The sequence below is a fragment of the Danio rerio genome, chromosome 14 (genome assembly GCF_049306965.1).
Source record: "Danio rerio strain Tuebingen ecotype United States chromosome 14, GRCz12tu, whole genome shotgun sequence".
Taxonomy (NCBI): Eukaryota; Metazoa; Chordata; class Actinopteri; order Cypriniformes; family Danionidae; genus Danio; species Danio rerio.
Window position 1 is genome coordinate 39,824,674 of NC_133189.1, and position 24,247 is coordinate 39,848,920.

Below are 24,247 nucleotides of genomic sequence, written 5' to 3' on the forward strand. Positions count from 1 at the left end.
AAGGTCACGTGTTCAAACCCTGTCGTGGGCGATCTATGAACTGAAGATCCCTTTTTGCATTGTGCCCTTTAGCAAAACACTTAACCTGATATTGTTCCAAAGAGACTGCTGCTGTAGTAATTGTACTGTAAGTTTCTTTGTACTCGTCACAAGTGACACAAGGAACTAGAAATCAATCAAAATCAATCAAAATGGATTTCAGCCTTGATGACTAGTTACAGCATGGAGCACACCGTGTGGTCATTTAAATATTTATTGTAAACAGATAGAGAACTATGATATTGTGTTGTACATCTCAGTTGTACTGCATTGGGTGGACCCTGTATATGTGCTCTATTTATTTAATACGTAAATTGTAGTAATTAGTTTTTTTAATCATTTAAATTTTTGACATGATTAATATTAATTATTGTTTGTATTATATATATATATATATATATATATATATATATATATATATTTATATTTATATATATATATATATATATATATATATATATATATATATAAAAATATAAATATATATTTATATTTTATATATATATATATATATATATATATATATATATATATATATATATATATATATATATATATATATATATATATATATATATTCATTTACTTGTCGGCTTAGTCTCTTTATTAATCCGGGGTCGCCACAACGGAATGAACCACCAACTCATCCAGCAAATTTTTATGCAGCGGATGCCCTTCCAGCCGCAACCCATCAAAAAATAAATAAATAAATAAAATATATATATATTATTTTTTCCCAATTTCTGTTTAACGGAAAATAAATATTTTATCAACACATTTCTAAACATAATAGTTTTAATAACTCATTTCTAATACCTGATTTATTTTATCTTTGCCATGATGACAGTAAATAATATTTGACTAGATATTTTTCAAAACACTTTAATACAGCTTACAGTGACATTGAAAGGCTAAACTAGGTTAATTAGGTTAACTAGGCAGGTTAGGGTAATTAGGCAAGTCATTGTATAACAATGGTTTGTTCTGTAGACTATCAAAAAAATGTAAAGCTTAAAAGGGCTAATAATTTTGTCCTCAAAATGTTTTTAAAAAATGAAAAACTGCTTGTATTCCAGCCGAAATAAAACAAATAAGACTTTCACCAGAAGAAAAAATATTATCAGACATACTGTAAAAGTTTCCTTGCTCTAAATGTTTCAAAAACAATTACATGGTGTTAAACTTGTCTTCTGAAAAATAATTGTTTTAAGTAAGGTATCTTGTCTGTAAGATAACATAATGTATATTGTCTGTTTTAATCATCTGTTGTCTTGTAAATCCATTTTCAAATTTATGTTTTGTGCATTTAGAGCTTGAAAGCTAAAGTCTTCCTGTCTTACAGGAGGTGATTCTGAAGAGGGCTGCAGACCTGGTGGAGGCTCTATATGGGATGCCACACAATAATCAGGTGAGATTCACAGAACATCTATACAAGAGTTTTGTGCATAGATTGTTTCTAGACAGTAGTTCTAAATTAATTTGGGCATACAGTGTGTTTTAAATTCACTATCCCTTTTTATAAATGACTGGAAACGCATAACTATTTAATAGTACTGAAACTTGAATTATAAAATTGCATATAAAAAAGCAAATACTTTAAATGATCTTGCTGTGCCTCCTATCAGGCAAGACACTTTAGTGAAAGACACTTATTGTGTTGAGATCAGTGTAAATAATGCCATATTCCACACTTAACTTGTTTAATTGAGCATCCCAGAAAAGCATTTGTTCTCGGTTGGAGCCATATTAAACCTTTAAGGCCTCTAATATTCCCTAACATATTTCCTCCACATAAATCCCTCAATGTGATTCCACCAAAGCTCTCTCTTTCTCATTGGTTTGAAGGACCACAAGGGCATCTTCAATGTTAGATCAGTTATGAACTGCGAGTGAGGGCATATGCTTATCGATTGCAGAGCTGAGCATGAGTGCAGTGATGCTGAATTATTTAGGCTGGGCAGTGGATGGAGCATGACTCCAGTCATCAACCCACTCAAAGAGCTCTCTCTCAGGAGCCTCCACACGGCCCTGTCATCTTTATGAGGATGAATTATGACATGTTCAAGTTCCACCAAAATGTGCAGCCCCCCTTCTTTCAACCCTCTAAATTAGTGTTCTTGCACTTTATCTGGCAGATAAAACTTAAATATTAAATCTTTAATGACATGACATTTCTGCAATTTGTTCTTGAATATCTATAATGTATAGAACTTCTTAGGTACATGGTCGTGTTTGAGAAGGTGTGTTTATTCAACACAATCTCACGGCAATTCGTAACTTTTTCATTTAGTGGCTAATTCGTATGAATTCGTACGATCTCATTCGTATAATTTAGTACGATTTGCTTTTCCCCCAATGACGGTTGGGGTTAGGGGTGGGGTCAGGTGCCACGCCTCCTTTTTAAAATCGTACCATTTCGTACGACTGAACTCGTACGAATTCGTACGAATTAGCCACTAAACTGGCAAAACGTAAAATACTTACGTTTTCTTGTGAGATCAGGCTGGTTTATTGGCTAACTTATAGGCTGCAGATACATAGGTTTCATTTTTATTTCTTTAAATTAAATGGCAAAATAATTATGTGCTGTAGTAAAATAATATGCAATTATTTGTTTGTTTTTAAATAGTGGCATATGGAAAAACCTAAAGTAAACACTTGCCAAACAATAAATGTGAATATAATCACTAGAATTTATAAAATAAATTAATTAATAAATATAGTAATGTAAATATAGTAATGTCATGTAAAAATGTAATATATTATTATATAACATAAAATAATAAAAATAATAATAATAATTTATTGTTATTATTATAAGTTATATAATAATATATTGTATAACATATTTTTTATTAGAATTTATTATTTGAATTAATTATTTGTATTTCTAATTTATTAATTTGTTTTATTAATTATTTAAACTTTTGAAGCACAAAAAAAACAATATTTCTAATAATTAATATTTGTTTATTATTATTATTATTATTATTATTATTGTTGTTATTATTATATTACAATTTTACATGACATTACTATATTTACATTACTATATTTATTAATTAATTTATTTTTCAAATTCTAGTAATTATATTCATATTTATTGTTATAGGCTTTTCCATATGCGACTATTTAACAACAAACAAAAAATTACATGTTATAATTACTTATTATTAAATACATATATATATATATATATATATATATATATATATATATATATATATATATATATATATATATATATATATATATATATATATTGTATAACAAAATTATTTATTAAAATTTACTATTTTTTATTTATAATTTAATTTATTTAATTAATTGTTTAAATTAATTGTTTGAAGTACAAAAAAAATATATTTCTAATAATAATATTTGTTTATTGTCATTATTATTATTATATGTTATATAATAATATATTGTATAACAAAATTATTAATTTAATTTATTTTTTGTTATAATTTAATTTATTTAATTTATTTGTTTAATGTTTGAAGCACAGAAAAAAATATTTCTAATAATTAATAGGTTCATTAATATTAGTAATGATATTTGTTAATTTATTTAATTAGCAAAAATAATTACTACTAATAGTACTATATTATTTTGAAAAATGTTTTAAAATATTATATTAACTATAATTAATTATTTTATTTCAGAAAATGTATTGCTTTACAATTTTACATTAGTAGCTGTTATTGTTTTCCATGGTATTATGTATATAATCTATCATTATCAATAGATTGTTTTTCAAGCAGTTGTCGACTTTCTGATATACATCTAATCATGGATTTGTTTGACTTTCTGACAGGAGATCATTCTGAAAAGAGCAGCAGATATCGCAGAGGCTCTCTACAATGTCCCGCGTGGACACAACCAGCTGCCAGGTCTGACCAACAGCTCAGTCCACTCCGGCATGATGGGAGTCAACTCTTTTCACAGCCAACTCGCTGTCAATGTGTCCGACTCCACACAAGCAGCCAACCAGGGTGAGCAGAGATGCCAGCACTCTTAAATATTTCACTAAAAAAGACTACTGTGGCTGACTGCAGAGACAAATATCTAGGACTTTCATGTGTGCTATTTTTTTGGAACCACCCACTAGATGTGAGGCAATAATTTTAAATACAATACAAGACCCATTTTATGTTGCATATGTATATTTCTGGCTATTTTATGGGTACAGATCATTGTTTTTTCTTTTATGACAAAATAATTGAAATATTAGGTAAAGATCGTCTTCCGTTAAGATTTTTTGTACATTTTCTACTGTATCAAAATCTATTTTTTGTTTAGTAACGGGCATTGTAAGCACTTTATTTAGACAAATTCTCAGTATTTTGATTTTTTTTTTTCTCAGATTCCAGGTTTTCAAATAGTTGTATCTTCGCCAAATATTGTCCAATCCTAACAAAGTACAGTATACAGTTATGGAAAGCTTATCTATTCAGATTTCAGTTGATGTTTAAATCTCTGTTTCCAAAAATGTACTCTTTTGTTTTGTGATCCGGGTCATAAATATTGTAATTAAAAACATGGCTCTTCAAAATAGTTTAAATAATGATTTATTATTTAAACTTTTAATGTCTGGTTAGCATATTCAAATTGTTGTATACATAGTTTTTCTCAGCACAAGTTGCTTGACTACTTAAAAGCCTATTTATTTTCAAACGTTATCACATGCTAATCTGGCCTGCGACCTGTCTAGAGATGTTGACGGAAAATGTTGAGATCCTTATCGACCTTTTATTCATTAACACTTTACAGTAAGGCTCCTTTTGTTAACATTAGACAACGAAACAAGTAAAATATATGTGTTGGTTTTGTTTTTTAATAGTGGCATAAAGTAAAGCCTAAAGTTAACACTTGCCAAGCAATAAATATGAATAAAATTTGTAAATTTTGTATATTTAATCAATAAATAATTACGGTAAAAATAAATATATTACTATATAGCATAAAATTATTTATTTCAATTTGTTATTTTAATATATATTTTTTACATTTATAATTTTATTTATTAAATAATTAGTATTTATTTAGTAATGTTAGTATTGATATTTTTTTCATTATTTAAGATTTCTTTTCAAGTAATCTGATGACGAACTACTTGTAAAGCATTTATCAATCCAATGGATGTTAATTACTTAATGTTTAATTAAATCAAAAGTCTTAACTAAAGAGGTTCAGTTGTATAACATTAATAAAGCGCCTTTAGCAAATATAGCTGTTTCTGACTGTTAATGTTAATAATGCAAACATTTGTGACCCTGGAGCATAAAAAAGTTGCACAAGTATATTAGTCAAAAAATATATATTTTTAAATACAAGCGCAATAGTTAAAAAATAATTTTATTGATTATGGATTAAAAATATGGATTAAAATTATGGATTTTTCTTTTATGCCAAAAATCATTAATATATAAACTAATCCTGTTCCATGAAGACGTTTAAATAAATGTCCTACTGTAAATACAGTTAGGTCCATAAATATTTGGACATCGCCACAATTGTAACATTTTTTGCTCTATACACCAATACAATGGATTTGAAATGAAATGAACAAGATACACACCTAGCCATGGAACAGCTTAGAAGCTAACTGTCCAATTACTTTTGGTCCCTTAACAAGTGGGAGGCACATATGCAAACTGTTATTATTCCTACACCATTCACTTGATTTGGATGTACATACCCTCAAATTAAAGCTTACAGTCTGCAGTTGAAAATGCAATGAAAACTCATTGTAAATTTTTACCTACAATTCTTTTTGATACTAGCAATTTAATTGAGAAAAAAATTGTCTCTTCTAACAATGTAACAAATGTAAACAATGCAACAAGAAAACCTAAAGCCGTCACATGCCTACCACCCACAAACTATTGCTAAATACCATTGTCAGTCTTTCTATTCCAATCTTTCAAGCCCTCTTCTATGTCAATATGATTCTGTACAGTGGCAGTAAAGTGTGCCAGATCACGGTAGTTGGTCGTCTGCAGCGTCCTTCAAACCTTAGGGAAGAGCTGAAAAGCAGCGAGACAGACAGATACAAGCGTTCAGCAGTGCTCCCTGAACCTCCAGGCTCCTTTACCTCAGCACTCCTCGGCCTCTCTGACAGTGAATGATTTGTGTGAAGTCAGCAGTAATGTATCAGTGGTCTGATGAAAGGGAGAATGAATAGTAAGCAGAGCAGAGATGAGCGCTGCCTTTGTACCAGACAGCGGGGACTCCTGGAGCGAGAACTTCCTGCTGCTTTCACCCATGTCAGCGTTTAATGTCCTGATGTATATTTATAGTCCACATCCTCCTCCTGTCCCCTGTCCTCTGCCTCCATATGCTACTGACACAAAGATCTATTTTTAAGGAATAATTCAGCCCAAAATCTAATTTTCTGTCATCGTTCATTCTTAGTTGAAATGTAAACGAATTCTGAGGTGGTGCGTATTTCATTACATTTCCATCACCATTCACCAGGTTATCAAATATGCACGATACCTTATTCAGAATATAGGGATAAGGTGCAGATATGAGGTTTTACAGAGAATTTAGGATCCAATGGAGTTACATTTAGTCCAGCTTGATCAGCTTTACGAAGAAACATAGCTACTTTACATGCTTTGAGAAAATTGCCTAATTTGTATGAAAACGTGTGATTTTAAAAAGATGTCCCCTTAACCTTTTAAGGCCCAATGTGTTTTATTACATGGATTTTAATTTCACTTTGCTATTTGGGCTTATTGGAACCTATTTAGAATAAAAACCTAAGTATCATCTTTTAATATGATGTACTTTTAGAGAAAAATGGTGTCCATATATTTGGACTCGAGGTCCACATTTAAATAAAACACTTTTTTTCTGACTGTTTTTTAATGCATATTCACATAGTATTTGATGATTCATGTGAATTCATGTGTGATTGTATGAAAACATGCGATTTTAAAAAGGAAGCATACCCTCAAACCCCTATAAGCAAATCATACTAAAATGTACAAATGAGATCATACAAATTATGCATTATGTCATTGGGCTTATATTTCATATTTGGGCTTATTGGAACCTATTTAGAATAAAAACCTAAGTATCATCTTTAAATATGATGTACTTTTAGAGAAAAATGATGTCCATATATTTGGACTCGAGGTCCAAATTTATATAAAACACTTTTTTTCCTGATTGTTTTTTGATGCATATTTAACATATAATTTTTTAAACATGTTTAACCCATCAGAGAGTAAAAACATTTTTTTTTGGACAGTTAAAAATAGTGTTTGAGATATTTTATATGCTTCAAAACAGTTGCAGGATGACACTGTATGTCTGTAACAAAATATAAAACATTAAGAGTATTTTAAAAAGCCACTTAAGAGCTAAAATGTGCTGTCCATGTATGTGGCCACTAACCCCTCTCCCAAACCTACCCCTCATTGGCAGATGAGTTAAGTTACAGTTATATTTAGTCCAGCCCGTTGTCATGAGAAAAGTGTTTTATATGTTGTCGGAAAAGGCTAATTTATATGAATTCATATGGTTTAATGTGTATGAAAACATGTGGTTTTAAAAGGGTGTACCCTCAAACAACAACCCTAAACCTACCCCTAATTAAGGGATGAGTTATGTTAGAGTATTATTAGAGTTAAGCTTAGTCCAGCACATTCTCATGAGGAAACGTAACTATTTTGCATGCTGTCAGAAAATTGCCTAGTTTGTACAAAAAAATGTGTTTATAAAAATGTGTACCCTCAAACCCCACCCCTGAACTTACCCCTGATTGGGGGATGAGTTAAATTAGAGTAATAATAGAGTTACGTTTAGTCCAGCCCGATTTCACAAGGAAACATAACTATTTTGTGTTGTCAGAAAAGTAGCTAATTTAGATGAGAATGTGCTATTTTAAAAAGGTGTCCCCTTAAACCCCACCCTAAACCTACTCTTCATTGAGGGATAAGTTACATTAGAGTAATAATAGAGTTACGTTTAGTCCAGGCCGATCTTATGAGGAAAGTAACTATTTTACGTGTTGTCAGAAAAGTGGCTAATTCGTGACATTCGTATAAAAATTTGCTTTTCAGTTTTTGAAAAGGACGCATGAGATTTGGCCTTAAACCCCACCCCCTAACCTACCTCATTGGGGAACGTAATAAAGTTACGTTTAGTCCAGCCTGATCTCACAAGGAAACGTAACTATTTTACAGGCTGTCAGAAAATTGCCTAATTTGTATGAAAACGTGCGATTTTAAAAAGGTGTCCCCTTAAACCCCACCCCTTAACCTACCCCTCATTGAGGGATGAGTTACATTAGAGTAATAATAGAGTTACATTTAGTCCAGCCCGTTCTCATGAGGAAATGTAACTATTTTACGTGTTGTTAGAAAAGTGGCTAATTTGTACGTAAACATGAGATTTTAAGAAGGAGGCGTGCCCTCAAACCCTGCCACTATACCTACCCCTTATTGGGGAATGAATTACATTACAGTAATAGTAATTACATTTAGTCCAGCCCGTTTTCATAAGGAAATGTAACTGTTTTATTTGTCAGAAAAGTGGCTAATTCATACAAATTCATATGATTTTATTCGTATGAAAATGTGCGATTTTAAAAAACCGTACCCTCAAACCCAACCAGCCTGATCTCACAAAGAAATTTAACTATTTTACTTGTTGTCAAAAAAGTCCTTAATTTGTACAAATTCATGTGATTGTATGAAAACATGCGATTTTAAAAAGGAAGCATACCCTCAAACCCCTCATATGAGCAAATCATACTAAAATGTACAAATGACATCATACAAATTATGCATTATATCAGAACATTATGAATAGCTGTGAGATACCTATAGTTTAGTCACATGCTAAATTTAATTTGTTAAATATTTGCAAAATAATATTTGCTTTTTTTTTCCAAGCAGTGACACTGTATTTACAGTATATACTGTCTTTAACGTTGATCCTGTTCCCTGCCCTTTGCACAGATCTGTTTTAAGGATTTCACTCTACAGAATGTTGTCTGTGCACTTTTAGCTAAAGATGATGAATTATACTGTTTTCTTTTTAATTTTGATTTTCAAGAAATTATTATGTAATTATTATGCTTGTGTGTGTGTTTTTCAGGATTCAGTCGAAACACGAGCAGTGTGTCCCCTCATGGTTACGTACCCAGCACAACCCCCCAGCAGAGTAGCTACAGCACTGTCTCTACCAGTATGAATGGATATGGCAACGCAGGCATGACCACGCTGGGAGGATCACCAAACTTCCTCAATGGCTCTGCTGCCAACTCTCCTTATGCCAGTGAGTACTTAACCTCCTGTCTGCTTTTCACTTTCTTGAAAAATGGTCAAAACTCCGAAAAAGGTTTTGGCTGCAACCGAAACCGCATACTTCCATACTATATAGTATGCTAAAATCAGTATGCATTCAAGTAGTATGTCTGAGTTCATAGAATTCGAAAATCAGTATGTGAGAAGTACCCAGATAACCTACTACTTCTGGCGAGATTCTGAAGTGCGCATCCCATGCATGCTGCGCTATCCCATGATGCCACACAAGAGAATTCATGGATGGGAGTGAAGTGACGCAACTGATGCAAGTACAGTAGGTCACACGACCATTGCAAATGGCAAATGTAGTACGTCCGAATTACATTCATACTGCTTACATTCATACTGAATAGAACGTACTTTTCTAACGGCCGAGTGGTATGATTTAGTTCAAATGTAGTACCTACTGAGTAGTAGGCAGTTTCGGACTCAGCCTTTGTCTTTTTAGTTTAGTTTAATGTTAGCTCCTAACATTAAGCTTTCGTCGACTTACAAGTTAGTTAGTTACATGAGTGCTCAGTTTTTCTGTCATTTGACTAAAATTTTGTTATAAACATGCCAAACATACTCCTTGAATATATAACATTTTACTTTTATTACTTTTTTGTTTTACAAAAGGTAAACTAACAGTAATAGTTTTATGGGGGAAACCATAAATTTAAAAAAATGGTTCTCAGTGTATGTACAGAATATTAAAAGGCAAGGCAAGTTTTTGTACAGTTGAATTCAGAATTATTAGCCCTGCTGAATTATTAGCCCCCCTGTTTATTTTTCCCCCAATTTCTGTTTAACGGAGATAATATTTTTTCAACACATTTCTAAACATAATGGTTTTAATAACTCATTTCTAATAACTGATTTATTTTATCTTTGCCATGATGACAGCACATAATAATTCACTAGATATTTTTCAAGACACTTCTATACAGCTTAAAGTGACATTTAAAGGCTTAACTTGGGTAATTAAGTTGGAGTAATGAGGCAAAGTTTTGTATAATGATGGTTTGTTCTGTAGACTATCTAAAAAATATATATAGCTCACAGGGGCAAAACATTTTGACGTTAAAATGGTTTTTAAAAAATGAAAAGCTGCTTTTATTCTAGCGGAATGAAATAAAACAAATAAGACCTTCTCCGGAATAAAAAATATTATCAGACATATTGTGAAAACATGAATTCGGAAATAAAAAAATAAAAAAGGGCGGGGGGGGGGGGGGTGGGGGGGGGGGGGGGTGCTGGGGGGGGGGGTTGGGGGGGGTGTTTTTTGATAATTCTGACTTCAACTGTATATTTCCCATTTTATACACAATAGTAATTTAGTAATTCAATGGGCTTTACATAAACAGAAAGATAAAAAGAATCATAAAATAATCACAATAAGTATACGACATGAACACATCAGAGAATCAAAAGGATTAGAAAGAAAGAAAGAAAGAAAGAAGGAAGAAAAGAAAGAAAGAAAGAAAGAAAGAAAGAAAGAAAGAAAGAAAGAAAGAAAGAAAGAAAGAAAGAAAGAAAGAAAGAAAGAAAGATCAATAGTGCGATCTATCTAATGTAGCACAGTGCTCATTTGTTAAAGGCACAGCTAAACAGATGTGTTTTAAAAAGATTAACCAGTTTTGAACATAGATAATAATCAGGAATATGACTTCAGCATCAGTTCAGTAAATAAAAGATTCTGTAGGATCATGTGAGTCCAAAGACTGGAGTAATGATGCTGAAAATTCAGCTTTGCAATCTCATTAATAAATTACATGGAAATTCATTTCAGAGCATAAATTCTTCCGTGTTTTGACGTCTTTCACAAACATTAAGAACTTTTAACAAGCGCAAATGTTTCAACTGTACTGTATGCTCATTACCCCAGTGGATTCATGCATACTACACGTAACCTAAACATTAACACATCTTACACCTATATCATATTTCGCCCAGACCACCAAGTGAGCAAGTCTTACCACTGGAAACAAAAAAAAGAGCTCAAGTGAGAAACGCATTAGATCAAGTCACAGCTATACAGAGTGTGTCTCTTTAAGAGCAGAACTAAAATCCCAAGCACTCTTTTCTTCAGTCATGATCAGACGCTGTCTATAATGCTTAGCCATTCGTATAACACCAATCTTCTGGCGCGGCTTCTAAATTAAAGCATCTTAATTAAATCAATAAACTAATTGCAGGAGAAGCAATTCAACTTCGGTACTTTGATTCCGAGATGTTAACAAGTATTTTAACAGGCTCACTGACTCCACGCTGACACTTTCAATCAATGCGAGAGAGCAGGCTTTGTGGCTCCAATTTTCATTAATTGATTAGTTAGGCCTTCATAAATGGATTATGACACTATCAGGAGAATTTACTTGGGAAAGTGCCATAAAATTTAAGCGCAGAATAATAACAACAATAAAGGTAGAGCAGGATATAAGAGAGCAGCTGAAATACGACGGGAGTAATTGTAAAATCGTTGAGGGGGAAAATGCTCTTAGGGTATTAATAGACAAAAGGAGAGGCGGTGGAGACGGGGCAAGGGGGCGAACCGGCGCTAATGTTGTTCTGAGAAGAGCAGACGAGGATCTGCAGAGCGCTCCTGAAATGTTTACAAACATTTTATTAAACTCCTCACTCCACAACAAATCATTTCAATTTAATGTTATTTAGAAAAAGGAACACACAGAAACAGAAATGATAGCGGAATTCACTGTATAAACAACATTTGTTATAAACGTCAAGCCTAAATGAATTTATTTAAAGCAAAACTGAAACTAGCAGCGTGTGGGAAACGCTCTATACATCATTCAACACCAGTCTGAACGTATGAGGCCTTTGCGTGTTTTGCTTCCTTGATGTTAATACACTGGCTGGCCGGGCTGTTTGGATTTAAGTAAGCAAATACTCACGACTGTATGATTGGATCTTTATTGCAGTGATTAATATGTCTTTGCCTTGTATGTTTTGCATTTGTTCAACCCTAACTGATGCGGTGTGAAGCTTTTTATTTCTTAGTGTTTGCTCACCCTCAAGTGGTTACAATCCCTTAGGAGTTTTGTTTTTTTCTGTTGAACACAAAATAAGATATTTTGAAGAATGTTATAAACCAAGACTCACATAGTAAGAAAATAAATAGTGAAAGTTATGTTGGTTACTAGTTTCCAACATTTTTCTAAATATCTTCTTTTGTGAGAAGGAAGGGTGAGGATGACAGAATTGTCAGTTTTGGGTGAATTATTTTTTTAAAAAGTCTTGCCAGAAAACAGATCCACGCTAAAATGTAAAAACGTAAAAAGCTTCAGTTTGATGTGTGAACTGGAGATTTTTTTCTTTCTAACGTGTGTTCCTCATGTTCCTCAGGACATACTTATGATTTGTTAGAAGAACCCATGATTTATATTGTAATGTAATGCATGAACAGCCAAGCTACACAAATCCCAATTTTTTATGTACTTGGTTGGAAGACAAATTGTCCTGTGACATAAACCATGCTGAATGTATTTGGGATGTTCTGGAGTCGACTTTACAGAATCTATAGTATTCTACAGCATATCCATTATTAATTAAAAATGAGCCAATTGCCTGTTTATATTCAATTTTGGACATGATGGTTCTATTTGGGTTGTGGTTAAACTTTAAGGGTCAGAATCTGGGTTGTGGTTAAACTTAAATCGTTATGTACAATGACTTGCCTAATTACCCAAATTAACATAGCTAAGCCTTCAGGTTGCACTTTAAGCTGAATACTAGTATGTGGAAAAATATCTAGTCAAATATTATGTACTGTCATCATGGCAAAGATAAAATAACTCAGTTATTAGAAATTATTTATTAAAACTATTGTGTTTAGAAATGTGTTAATATCTTCTTTACGTTAAACAGAAATTGGGGAAAAATAGACGGGGGGCTAATAATTCAGGGTGGCTAATAATTCTGAACTCAACTATAACTGTATTGGACAAAATAGCTGGTTTTACCAATAATCTAATATCAATAGTTATTGTCATCATGTCCATTTACATCAATATTTGCCTCTACTATCAAATCTGGGTGTGCTTTAGGTCTGTGTTCAGTCCCCCTTCATTGTGTTGATTATGGAACTCTGAGGTTTGCTCTGGCCAATCCTAAAACATTTCCCCTCTCGTTCATTCCTGTCCCTCAGTTGTTCCTTCCAGTCCCACCATGGCCTCCTCCACTAGTCTTCCCTCCAACTGCAGCAGTTCCTCAGGCATCTTCTCTTTCTCTCCGGCCAACATGGTGTCTGCAGTCAAACAAAAGAGCGCATTCGCTCCCGTCGTGCGGCCCCAGGCCTCACCGCCACCAACCTGCACCAGTGCCAATGGAAACGGCCTCCAAGGTGAGTCGGGCCACAGAATATACAGTTTGACCTTACCCCCCTCCCCAAAAAAGGGCAAGCAAAAATGTGAAAATCTGACTGAAAGTAGATAAGTAGTATATAAGGATGAAGAAAAGTGAAGAAAATCACTATAAAACTGTGTTTTTGTTTTTAAAAATTTACTGTAATCATTACATATTTATATATACAAAATGTAAAACTGAAAATTAAAGCTGCTTTTAATGTTTTGATGCTTCACACCCTTCACTTTGGCCCATATAGTTCAAAGAGTGGGTTAGATGTTTTTTAAAGAAATCTCTTTCACTCACAAACTGAATTTATATGATGAAAAACATTGATTGATTTGATTGATTGATTGATTGGTTGATTGATTGATTGATTGATTGATTGATTGAATGATTGATTGATTGATTGATTGATTGATTGATTGATTGATTGATTGATTGATTGATTGATTGATTGATTGATTGATTGATTGATTGATTGATTGATTGATTGATTGATTGATTGATTGATTGATTGATTGGGTTATTTATTTCACTATTTCAAAATCATTTTTCATCAAAAGGATATTCTGGCAAAATGTCATGAAAAAAAGCTTAATGAGGCAAAACTTTGATTTGAACCATTATATATATGTGTTGTTTTTATATATGCATTTTGCCCTGCAGTGTTATTTCTAAATGCTCTTTTAACAAAAGTAGTGTTTTTCTTTTCTCAAACTTTGAGTTTCTTTGTTCTGTTGAACACAAAATCTGATGTTCTGAAGAAAGCTGGAAACCTGTGAAAATTGACTTTGAAAAAACTTTACTATAGAAGTCAATTCTAAGCAGGCACAGGATGTAAACATGACCTCAGATTTTTGTTTTACCCCAGTGTTGTGGGACGCAGCTTTTTTTTTTGAAAATTTAAATTGGGTTGATGCCAGAATTAGGTCAACGTCAATTAAGGTCAATTAGGTCAGGTCAGGCCCGGATTGGCTAATCGGGAGGACCGGGAGAATTCCCGGTGGGCCGGTGCGTTTTTTGGCCGCGAGGGCCGTTGTCCCTAGCTCTAGAATCTGTTGCTCTCAGCAGTCACACTTTTTACATTAATTATTTTTTTTACTTGACCACAGTCTTCTTATTAATTATTTTACCAAAGCTTTGCTCTTTTTATCTATTTTCTCGCAGCCTGGTTAATGATGATATAACTAAGACGAGCCACTTCTAACGCACAGTTGTTGTGGTCCAGTGGTTAGCGCGTTAGGCTATGACACTGCGGACCCGGCTTTGATCTTCGTCTGAGTAGGTTTTTTTTTTTTTTCATTTTTATTGTTAAGACATATAATACTGTTAGGGTTGTTGAACATTTGAAGTTCTAAAGCAGCTGTTTTCTAAAAAAATACGTGATAGTGTCATTAAAAACTGATTTGGAAATGACCTTATTTTAATGTAGTCAGTCGTGAACTGAGGTGGGCCGGTCTGAGGCTTGAAACTCCAGGGCTGAAAAGGAGTCCCACTCCGGCCCTGGGTCAGGTCAACGTCAATGTCCAACAACAGACATTGTATTATTGTTACTTTCCAACACAACCTAAAACAACAAAATATCAAGGTGTAATGATGATACAACTTGATGTTGTATGGACATTACCAATATGATGAATATCAGACGTAAAATTTTGGTTGCCACACCTGAAAAATAAATGCCAGTATTTGACGTCAATATAAAGTTGGTTTAAGATGTTGGCTCAACATTGCGCTTTCCAACACAACCTGAAAACAACAAAATATCAACCTCTAATTACATTACAGCTTGATGTGTTGAAGTTGCCAATATGAGGTCTATCAGGCGTAGTTTTTGGTTGCCATACCTGACGAATAATTGTCAGTATTTGACATCAATTTGACATTGGTTTAAGATGTTGGCTCAACGTTGGATTTTCCAGCACAACCTAAAAACAACAAAATATCAAGGTCTAATGATGTTACTACTTGACGTTGTGTGGAAGTTACTAATATGACGTCTATCAGACGTTGGATTTTGGTTGCCATACCTGATGAATAATTGTCAGTATTTGATGTCAATATGACATTGGATTAAGATGTTGGTTCGATGTTGCACTTTCCAACGTAACCTTAAAACAACAAAGTATCAACATTCAATGATGTTACAGCTTGACATTGTCTGGCAGTTTTCAAAATGACGTCTATCGGACATTTTATATTGGTTGCCATACCTGATGAAAAATAAACCTCAGTATTTGACGTCAGTATGACATTGGTTTAAGATATTGGCTCGACATTGCACTTTCCATCACAACCTAAAATCAACCAAATATCAACATCTAATCAATTTACCACTTGACGTTATGTTTACGTTACAAATATGACGTCTATAAGACATTGTATTTTGATTGCCATATCTTTCCGACACAACCTAAAATCAACAAAATATCAATGTCATTTCACGTTGTTATTGGTTGTCATATTGATGTTGTCCTTTGACGCTGGCGATCTAAATCTAACCTAATATTAACATCTTGTGATGTTTTGTGTCTGCTGGGAACTCACAGGTTTTCAGCTTTCTTCACAACATGTGTTCAACAGAAGAAAGAGACTCATAAAGGTTTGGAATCACTTGAGGGTGAATAAATAGAATATTTTTTGGGTAAACTATCCCTTTAAGATCTTAAAAAGTGCAGTGATGCAGCTCAGTTGTTTTTAACCTGAGCTCCAGAACATCTGATCTACAACCATCTAACGTTTAGACAGCTGTCAGTTTTGTCCTAACTTGCAGTAATCTGTTTTTTGCATTTGCTTCTCTGACCCAATTCTTCTTTAAAAAATAACTCTCTCTCTCTCTCTCTCTCTCTCTGTTTCCTTCATCTTCTTCCCCCTGCTTCCTCACTGCTTCCAGTAGATCAATCTTTTGTGGACTCTAGCAAGTACTCGACCGCCAGCTCCCTGCAGGGACTGGCCTTCTCCTGAAGTATGTTACACCTGTCTCACACTCTTTCTTCATCATCCTGTCTTTCTGTCCATTAAGCCATCCATCAGCATGACTGTCAGAGCCTCCTCTGCCTTCATCCGCCCTCGTTCTCCTCACTTGTGCTCGTTCGCAAGGCCATGTGTGTTTCATTTCCTGCCTGACTTCCTGTTTCCTGTCTCACTGATACTCAGAGTTTGCTGGTGGCTGTGGAATGTAAAGTTATAAGGGGTTTGTCAGATACTAATGTACAAAGTTAGGTAATGTGCACTTCTGAAAACAGATTTTTTTTATGAAAAACTGATGTTTATGCTCAATATAAATAAAAATTAAGCAATGCATAGTTTTAAAAACTGCAAAATGCAAACTTTTCACTGTTGAAAGTAAAACAGAAAAATATTGAAAACACTTTTTTAACATTTTATTTCATTTTATTTTTTCCTTTTCATTTATTTTATTAAATTATAGTCTATTAAATTTTATTGTATTTTATTTTAATATTTTTTACTTATTTTCTTTTATTAACACTTTTTTAATTCATTTTATTTATTTTTTAATTTTATTTCATAAAATTTTAGCTTATTAAATCTCTCATATTTTTTTCATTTAATTTTCCTTTTCATTTCTTTTATTAAATTATAGTCTATTAAATTTTATTTTATTTTTATATTTTTTTACTTATTTTCTTTTATTAACAATTTTTATTTAATTTAATGTTTTTTTATTTGATTTATTAAAATTTTAGCTTATTAAATCTATCATATTTTTTTCATTTAATTTTCCTTTTCTTTTCTTTAATTAAACTATTGTCTATTAAATTTTATTGTATTTTATTTTAAATATTTTGTACTTTTTAATTTCTTTTCTTTTCTTTTCTTTTATTACATTTTAGTTTAATATTTTTTTTTCTTAAATTTTATTGTATTTTATATAAATTATATTTTTCTTTACTTTTTTCTTTTCTTTTATTTAATAAAATTTTAGTTTATTACATTTTTATGCATTTTATTCTATTTTTATTGTCTTTCAAAATTTTAGTTTATTAAATTGTATTGCATTTTATTTTAATATTTTTTTCTTTTTATTTTCTTTCATTTATTTAGTTTTTTCTTTTTATGTAGTTTTATTTTTTATTTTAATTTATGAAATTTAATTTGATTCATTTTTATTTTTTAACCACAAATGTCTGATATAGACAACTAATGCAAGTAAATATGTGTATAAAATAAGGTCATGAAAATAAACAATGACATTTCCTCATTTTGTTATTTTTATTATTATTGGTATATATCCTTGTAAAAGCAGGCTGCATAAAACCACTTGTGTGACACAAACAATAAAATTAAAAATGAAAATGAAATGAAAAAAAACAAGAACATTTCCAACAATGCTTTTTCTTTCTTTCCCTACTCTGTTTTGAGATTCCCCCAGACCGTAGCACGTTAAATAAAACCGCTTGTGTGACATCTATAAAGACCTATGTTCAGTGTTATCTGAAACAAAGCCATAATCCTCTTCCTGTGATTTATGACAATTACTCCACGTATAGCATTTGGCCCTGGGTGTTGATCTGAAATATCTAGACATCCACCGTGAGACAATATTAAAGTAATTGAGCGTTCGAGGCAGACATCTCTTATCTGCGAGCGTGGAGTGCTTCCTCTCCGCATGTTGATATGCACTCAGCACTCTGACCCGATGACCGATTGTCGGTCACCACTCATTTTTTATTTCACCCCCCCATCCCGCCTCATTCCAAATGAAGCAGAGACACTCAGGAAATAACCCAGGAATTAGAGATGAGGGACCAGAGAGAGGAAATCAATAGGAAGCCAATATGTTACATGAAAAATCTGGTGGCCTGCTGAATGAGGAGAGTGATAGAGAAAGAGAGAGAACGATCTGGCCTGTAATGAATATAAGTGATAGCACTGTTTGACTGAACGCTGTTTAATGTTTGAGAACCAAAATTATTTATCCAAGCTAAAGCTATTCTTGTTTAAGTGTTGGCAAGCATGTTAATTTGGGTCTGACTGTGTATATACTGCGTGCAGTTTTTTTTATTAGCATAGCTGTTTGTTTGTAATTTGTCTTGTAAAAAAGATGGCTGCCTAAATGTGCGTAGGTCCCTATAGGCTCATGAAGTAAACACTCAGTCGCTCATTGAAACACTGACGAAGTTATATAAAAACTAAATATAAAGACGGTAAGATATTTTTGTATTATATGTTTTCTAAGATGTGATCTACAAATATGCAAATAAGTTAATATTTTGTTTAATGTGTGCCAATTTAAATAGATTTCTACTACAAAAAATCTAAAAAGTTGATTCAAAAATATTGTTTAATTCAGTGTTTCCCAACCCTGTTCCTGAAGGCACACCAACAGTACACATTTTCAACCTCTCCCTTATCAATCACACCTGAATCAACTCATCAGAACATAAGAGGAGACTCCAAAACTGAAGTTAATGTGTCAGATAAGGGAGACCTCTGAAATATGTGCTGTTGGTGTGCCTCCAGGAACAGGGTTGGGAAACACTGGTTTAATTGTATTTAATATTAATTACTTTTAATTTACATAATTTTTTTAAACATATTGCTAAATAGAACCCCTTTAAGTTCTAAATAGAACCTATAAAAACCTGTAATGGGTCTCCAGCTGTTCTTTGGGGTGTTCAGTGTGTATATAAAGTCCCTGCAGGCACAGTACGTCACCATGATGTTATATTGACGTTGTACTCCAACATAGCCAACGTCGTGGGGATGTTTGATTTTGTTTGAAAATGAAAATCGGGTTGACCTCAGAATCCAACATCAGGCTGACGTCAATGTGTAACATAAAAATCAACCAAATATCAATGTCCAATCATGTTACACCTTGACGTTGTGTGGACGTTACCACTATGACATCTATTAGACGTTGAACTTTGGTCTCTTTCAAACACAACCAAAAATCCTCCAAATATCAACGTAATTTGACGTCATTAGTGGACGTCAAAATAACATTGTCCTTAGACGCTGACTAGACGTTGAATTGTGGTCACCTGACGTCACAACCTAAATCTAACCTAATATTAAACATCTTATGATGTTGTGTCCCTGCTGGGGTAGTAATATATAGGTGCAATGCACTACTAAAGAGTAGGGAGATAATTATGATATAGAATTACATTTGATGATGAGTATTATTTGACAAAAGTATCATTCAACAAAACAAAGGATTTCTTTGGTGGAGACCCTGTCCGTAGCTTGATTTAGAAGCTTTTAGATCCAGCTATAACTGCGGAGGACGAAGGCCGGGCGGAGCCTTCCCCCCTGGACAGGGCCAACCTGTTGGTGGTGGTGAGGGTGGTGGTTGAACATCTGTGTCAGTACCTGCAACCAAATAAATAAAAAGAATGGACAGCTTATATATTCCTTGTGTCTCTTGGCTATTAATTGGAACTAATTGTAATAAGTGATGTGGCATTAGGTATTAGGCTAAATTGTCCATAGTGTATGTGTGTGAATGAGTGTGTATGGATGTTTCCCAGTAATGGACTGCAGCTAGAAGGGCATCCGCTGCGTAAAACATATGCTGGATAAGTTGGCAGTTTATTCCGATGTGGCGTCCCTTGATTAATAAAGGGACTAAGCTGAAAAGAATATGAATTAATGAATGAATAAATAAATAAATATTAGAGTCAATGGAAGGGCGGCATGGTGGCTCAGTGGTTAGCATTGTCGCCTCTCAGCAAGAAGGTCGCTGGTTCGAATCTCGGGTGGGCCAGACATGCACTATAAGTGAATTGGATTAAGTGTATGAGTGTGTGTGTGTGTGAATGTGAACGTGTATGGGTGTTTCCCAGTACTGGGTTGCTGCTGGAAGGGCATCATTTGCGTAATACATATGCTGAAATAGTTGTCAGTTCATTCCGCTGTGGTGACCATTGATATTTAGGGACCAAGTTAAAGGAAAATGAATGAATAAAATGATTCTGATCTAGAGATTCTGTGACTAGACAAAATAAAATCACATTTTGCATTTATTGAACAGATTTTTTATATAATCAGGCAAAAAACAATAAATATGAACACATGCCTCTGTTAAACCGCACAGAAATGCCACCTAACCCAGCCGGGGCTCAAACCAGTGACCTTCTTTCTGTGAAGCAACAGCGCAACCCACTGTGCACCCTTGTCACCCATAAAATATATATAGCGTGAATAAAATCTACAAACAAAAATTGATAAAGTTTGATAAAAAACACAAAAAAAAATTACTGGAAAAATACTTTAGAAAAAAAAACTAAAAGCCCAAAATTGCTGCATGAATTTTTATGTATTATTTTTGTCTGCTGTGTCTCTATTAAATGGCAAGTTTTATAAAACTATCGAATCTGACTGGATTATAGTGGGTTACACCAATGAATGTCATTTGGCGGAGTAAAAATAGCTAACAACTGCAGGTAAAGCGCTCTGAGTTTGTCCTCTACGCTCTTGATGTAAATGCAACTGTAAGAATATCCTGAACATCTCCAGCTTTGCCCTCATGGGAGAGAAGCATTAGCTAATGCGTTGCGAAGCCGTCCTATAGTGTTATCACTAATTGGATTGATGAATTGTTCATATAATGGCTCCCTGATGGGGAGACTGATATACAGCCTGTAAAGCAAGTCACTATTTATCCTGACAATGACTCCAATTAAACACGGACGACCTGCAACCTTATGTGGATCATACAGAATAAAGATTATCCTCTGCCACTCGCAGGGAATTCTACAACCTTCTGATTAATGTGCGGCTTCAGCGTGATCGAAAGCATGGTGAATTATGGGATATTTGACTGCCTTCGTTAGGCCTCTCCATTGCTTCTTCTCTTGATTGAAGCCATATTTCTACCCTGTGGTTTAGATGTGCTCCGTTGGCACTGTTTTTAGTTAACCCCTCCATTTGAACAGTTTCATTTTTAAAGGGATAGTTCACACTTCTGTCATCATTCATCCATTTTCCTTCAGCTTAGTCCCTTTATTCATCAGGTGTTGCACAGCGGAAGGAACCGCCAATTTATCCAGCATGCGTTTTACACAGCGGATGCCCTTCCAGCTGCAACCCAGTACTGGGAAACATCCATACACAATCATTCACACACGTACACTACAACCAATTTAGGTTATTCAATTCACCTATAGCATGTCTTTGGGCTGGTGGGGAAACTGGAGCACCAACATGGGGAGAACATGCAAACCCCCAGAAATGCCAACTGGCCCGGCCTGGACTCGACCTTCTTGCTGTGAGGCAACAGTGCTAAGCCACTATGCCCCCCTGCTAAACTAAAATTACAATGTAACCGCTAGTTCAAAATATGTCTAAAAATGTTTATAAATAATACTAAAATAGCTGTATTGGCGTTGTCGGATGTATATCGTAAAGTCAGCACAAAGCAATACAATATTTCACATTTCTTCTCTTTATGTCTTGTATTATTTGTTCATGTTGCCTGGGCAAGACATGCTTTCCATGTGCTTTTCTTTTGGCATTGTTGCATGACAAATGAAACCAAATAATCCCACATCTCACTCTCACTCTCTCCTTTTTTTTTTCTCTTCTGTCTAGTGATCCCAGGGATGATTGTTCCTCCAATGTAGGGGCTCCTGGGCTGCTGAAGAGGCACATTTGATTTCAGCCCCGGCCAGAGAATCTACGCTCTTGAGCCGAAGGCAATTTCTTGGCGGAGGAGACATGAAAACTGAACTTTTTAAAACTCAGGCCTTTTGACATAGGAATCTCATTTTATGGGAAGAAAGTGTTTGTTTGCGTTCGTTTTTAAGCTCATTTCTGGACAGCCCTTGCAAAGGACTTGTGGAAAACAGAGGGAAGGATCGTTTCATTCATGGGCTTTTTTCGTTTTTTGACTAATTCAATGATCACATGCCTTTTTTACAGACTTTCTCACACAATTGTGACACTTTAGGAGCGGTTGAATCCACGATGTTCCTGAGAGCAGCACAGATCTCTGTTAATACTGACCAGTTTTTTATATAAAATGAGAACATTAGGCCAATCTTTTGAATGCAGAACAGAAGACGGGAGGGAAGCCAACAAACATTTTTGCCATAATCTTGCTTGTTTTCTCACTAAATGAAATTGTAGCGCCATATTCACTTTTTAATCATTTTTTTTTTTTAAGCGAAGAGTCATATGAAGCATCTGGGTACCAGCCGGTTTGGATGGCTACGATGAAGGAAAGCTATTTAAGAGTTATTAAATGCTGTCATGCTGTAATTTTTCAATGTTCAGATCCGTCCTCAAAGAGAAGAAGAAAAAAAGCGACCCAATTTCTACAAGAAATCAGTATTTATGTTCATGCAAATATTTGCTGCTAAATAGAGCAGAGATATGCAGTAAACAGATGGACTGGAAGGAATAAAAGCCACCAGTTGCCATGCCATTTAAGTTTTGGTTTTAAATGTGTGCTCAAGGAATGTGATTGATTTTATTATTAATATTATAATTATTTTAAAATTTCGCTTTGTCTTTGAAAACAATTGAAACTGTGATATCAATTTCTATGTGTTTGGTTTGCTGTGTTCGCTAGTGAAGGATATAGGTTAAATGAAGTATATTTGAGAGCCGACTGTTTGAACAACCCTTTTTTTTATTTGATTTTGTGTGTGTGTGTGTGTGTGTGTGCTTGTTTTTGGGGACATGACTTGAATTAGTGATGATTTTTTGTTTTAAGACAGCACTGTATGAAGAACGCTTTCCTAATGTGTCAAACACCCAACCTACAGCAGTCTGATTGGCTCACTTTGGTAGTCGTCTGTTTTTGTATATATATTTTCTGTTGCCAAAGTCTTCGTTTTATTTGTATTGATATCAGAATGGCTCAAGGCAGCTCATAATAACACTGACGATCGGTTCATTGCATAGGTTACACCATAAAATCTTCGGCAAACACCAATCATGGATTTTTTTGGACAAAAAAGAGGGGAGTCTCTGTAAAATATCCATATAAATGATGTATGTATATCCAGATTTTGTATATTGATTTTCTCCCTGATTTTTTTTGGGATTGTGGAAGTTTTTTTTTGTGATGATTTGTCCATTTGTCCTCTTTCATCATCTGCCTTGTGTTTATTATTGTAGGTCTATGTTTTGTATCATGTCAAGCTTCCATTTTTTATTTTAAGTTCTATTCATAAAAAAGCCATTGTCTATTTTTGTATAATTTGTAAGTTAAAAAGCAATTTGTTTTTTTCTTTTTGGAATTTTTGTAATGTATGGCAAAAAGTAGCATCTCACAGCATTTAGTTATGTAGATTTTTTAAAAAGTTATATATATATATAAATATAAATGATGAATATATAAATCTATATCTTTTCTTTCTACAGAATCTGTATTATTGTAATAATAATATGCATGGGCTCTTCTCTGAGAGTGATGGCTTTTACTTTGCGTGTCAAACCTTAGAAGGACGTTTCTGAAGTTTTTACTTTTTATTTTGTCTTTCCTTTACTCTTTTATTTATCTGATTATTTATGCCTGCGTATAAATCCGTCTTTCCTATTTCCCTCTCTCTCTCTCTCTCTCT

At 33.6% G+C, this 24,247-nt stretch overlaps 1 protein-coding gene across 23 annotated transcripts in view; it reads left to right on the forward strand.

The window, feature by feature from the left end:
* Nucleotides 1–24,247, forward strand: part of ebf1a (EBF transcription factor 1a) — a 237,335-nt gene that overhangs the window by 210,637 nt on the left and 2,451 nt on the right. For 9 of the 23 annotated variants that reach the window (XM_073921504.1, XM_073921508.1, XM_073921509.1 and 6 more), the window contains 6 exons: nt 1,382–1,447; nt 3,857–4,034; nt 9,154–9,333; nt 13,510–13,704; nt 16,603–16,674; nt 22,269–23,872. In XM_073921504.1, the coding sequence (XP_073777605.1) occupies nt 1,382–1,447; nt 3,857–4,034; nt 9,154–9,333; nt 13,510–13,704; nt 16,603–16,673 (690 nt within the window). In that variant the 3' untranslated portion in view covers nt 16,674; nt 22,269–23,872. 23 annotated transcript variants of the gene reach the window in all.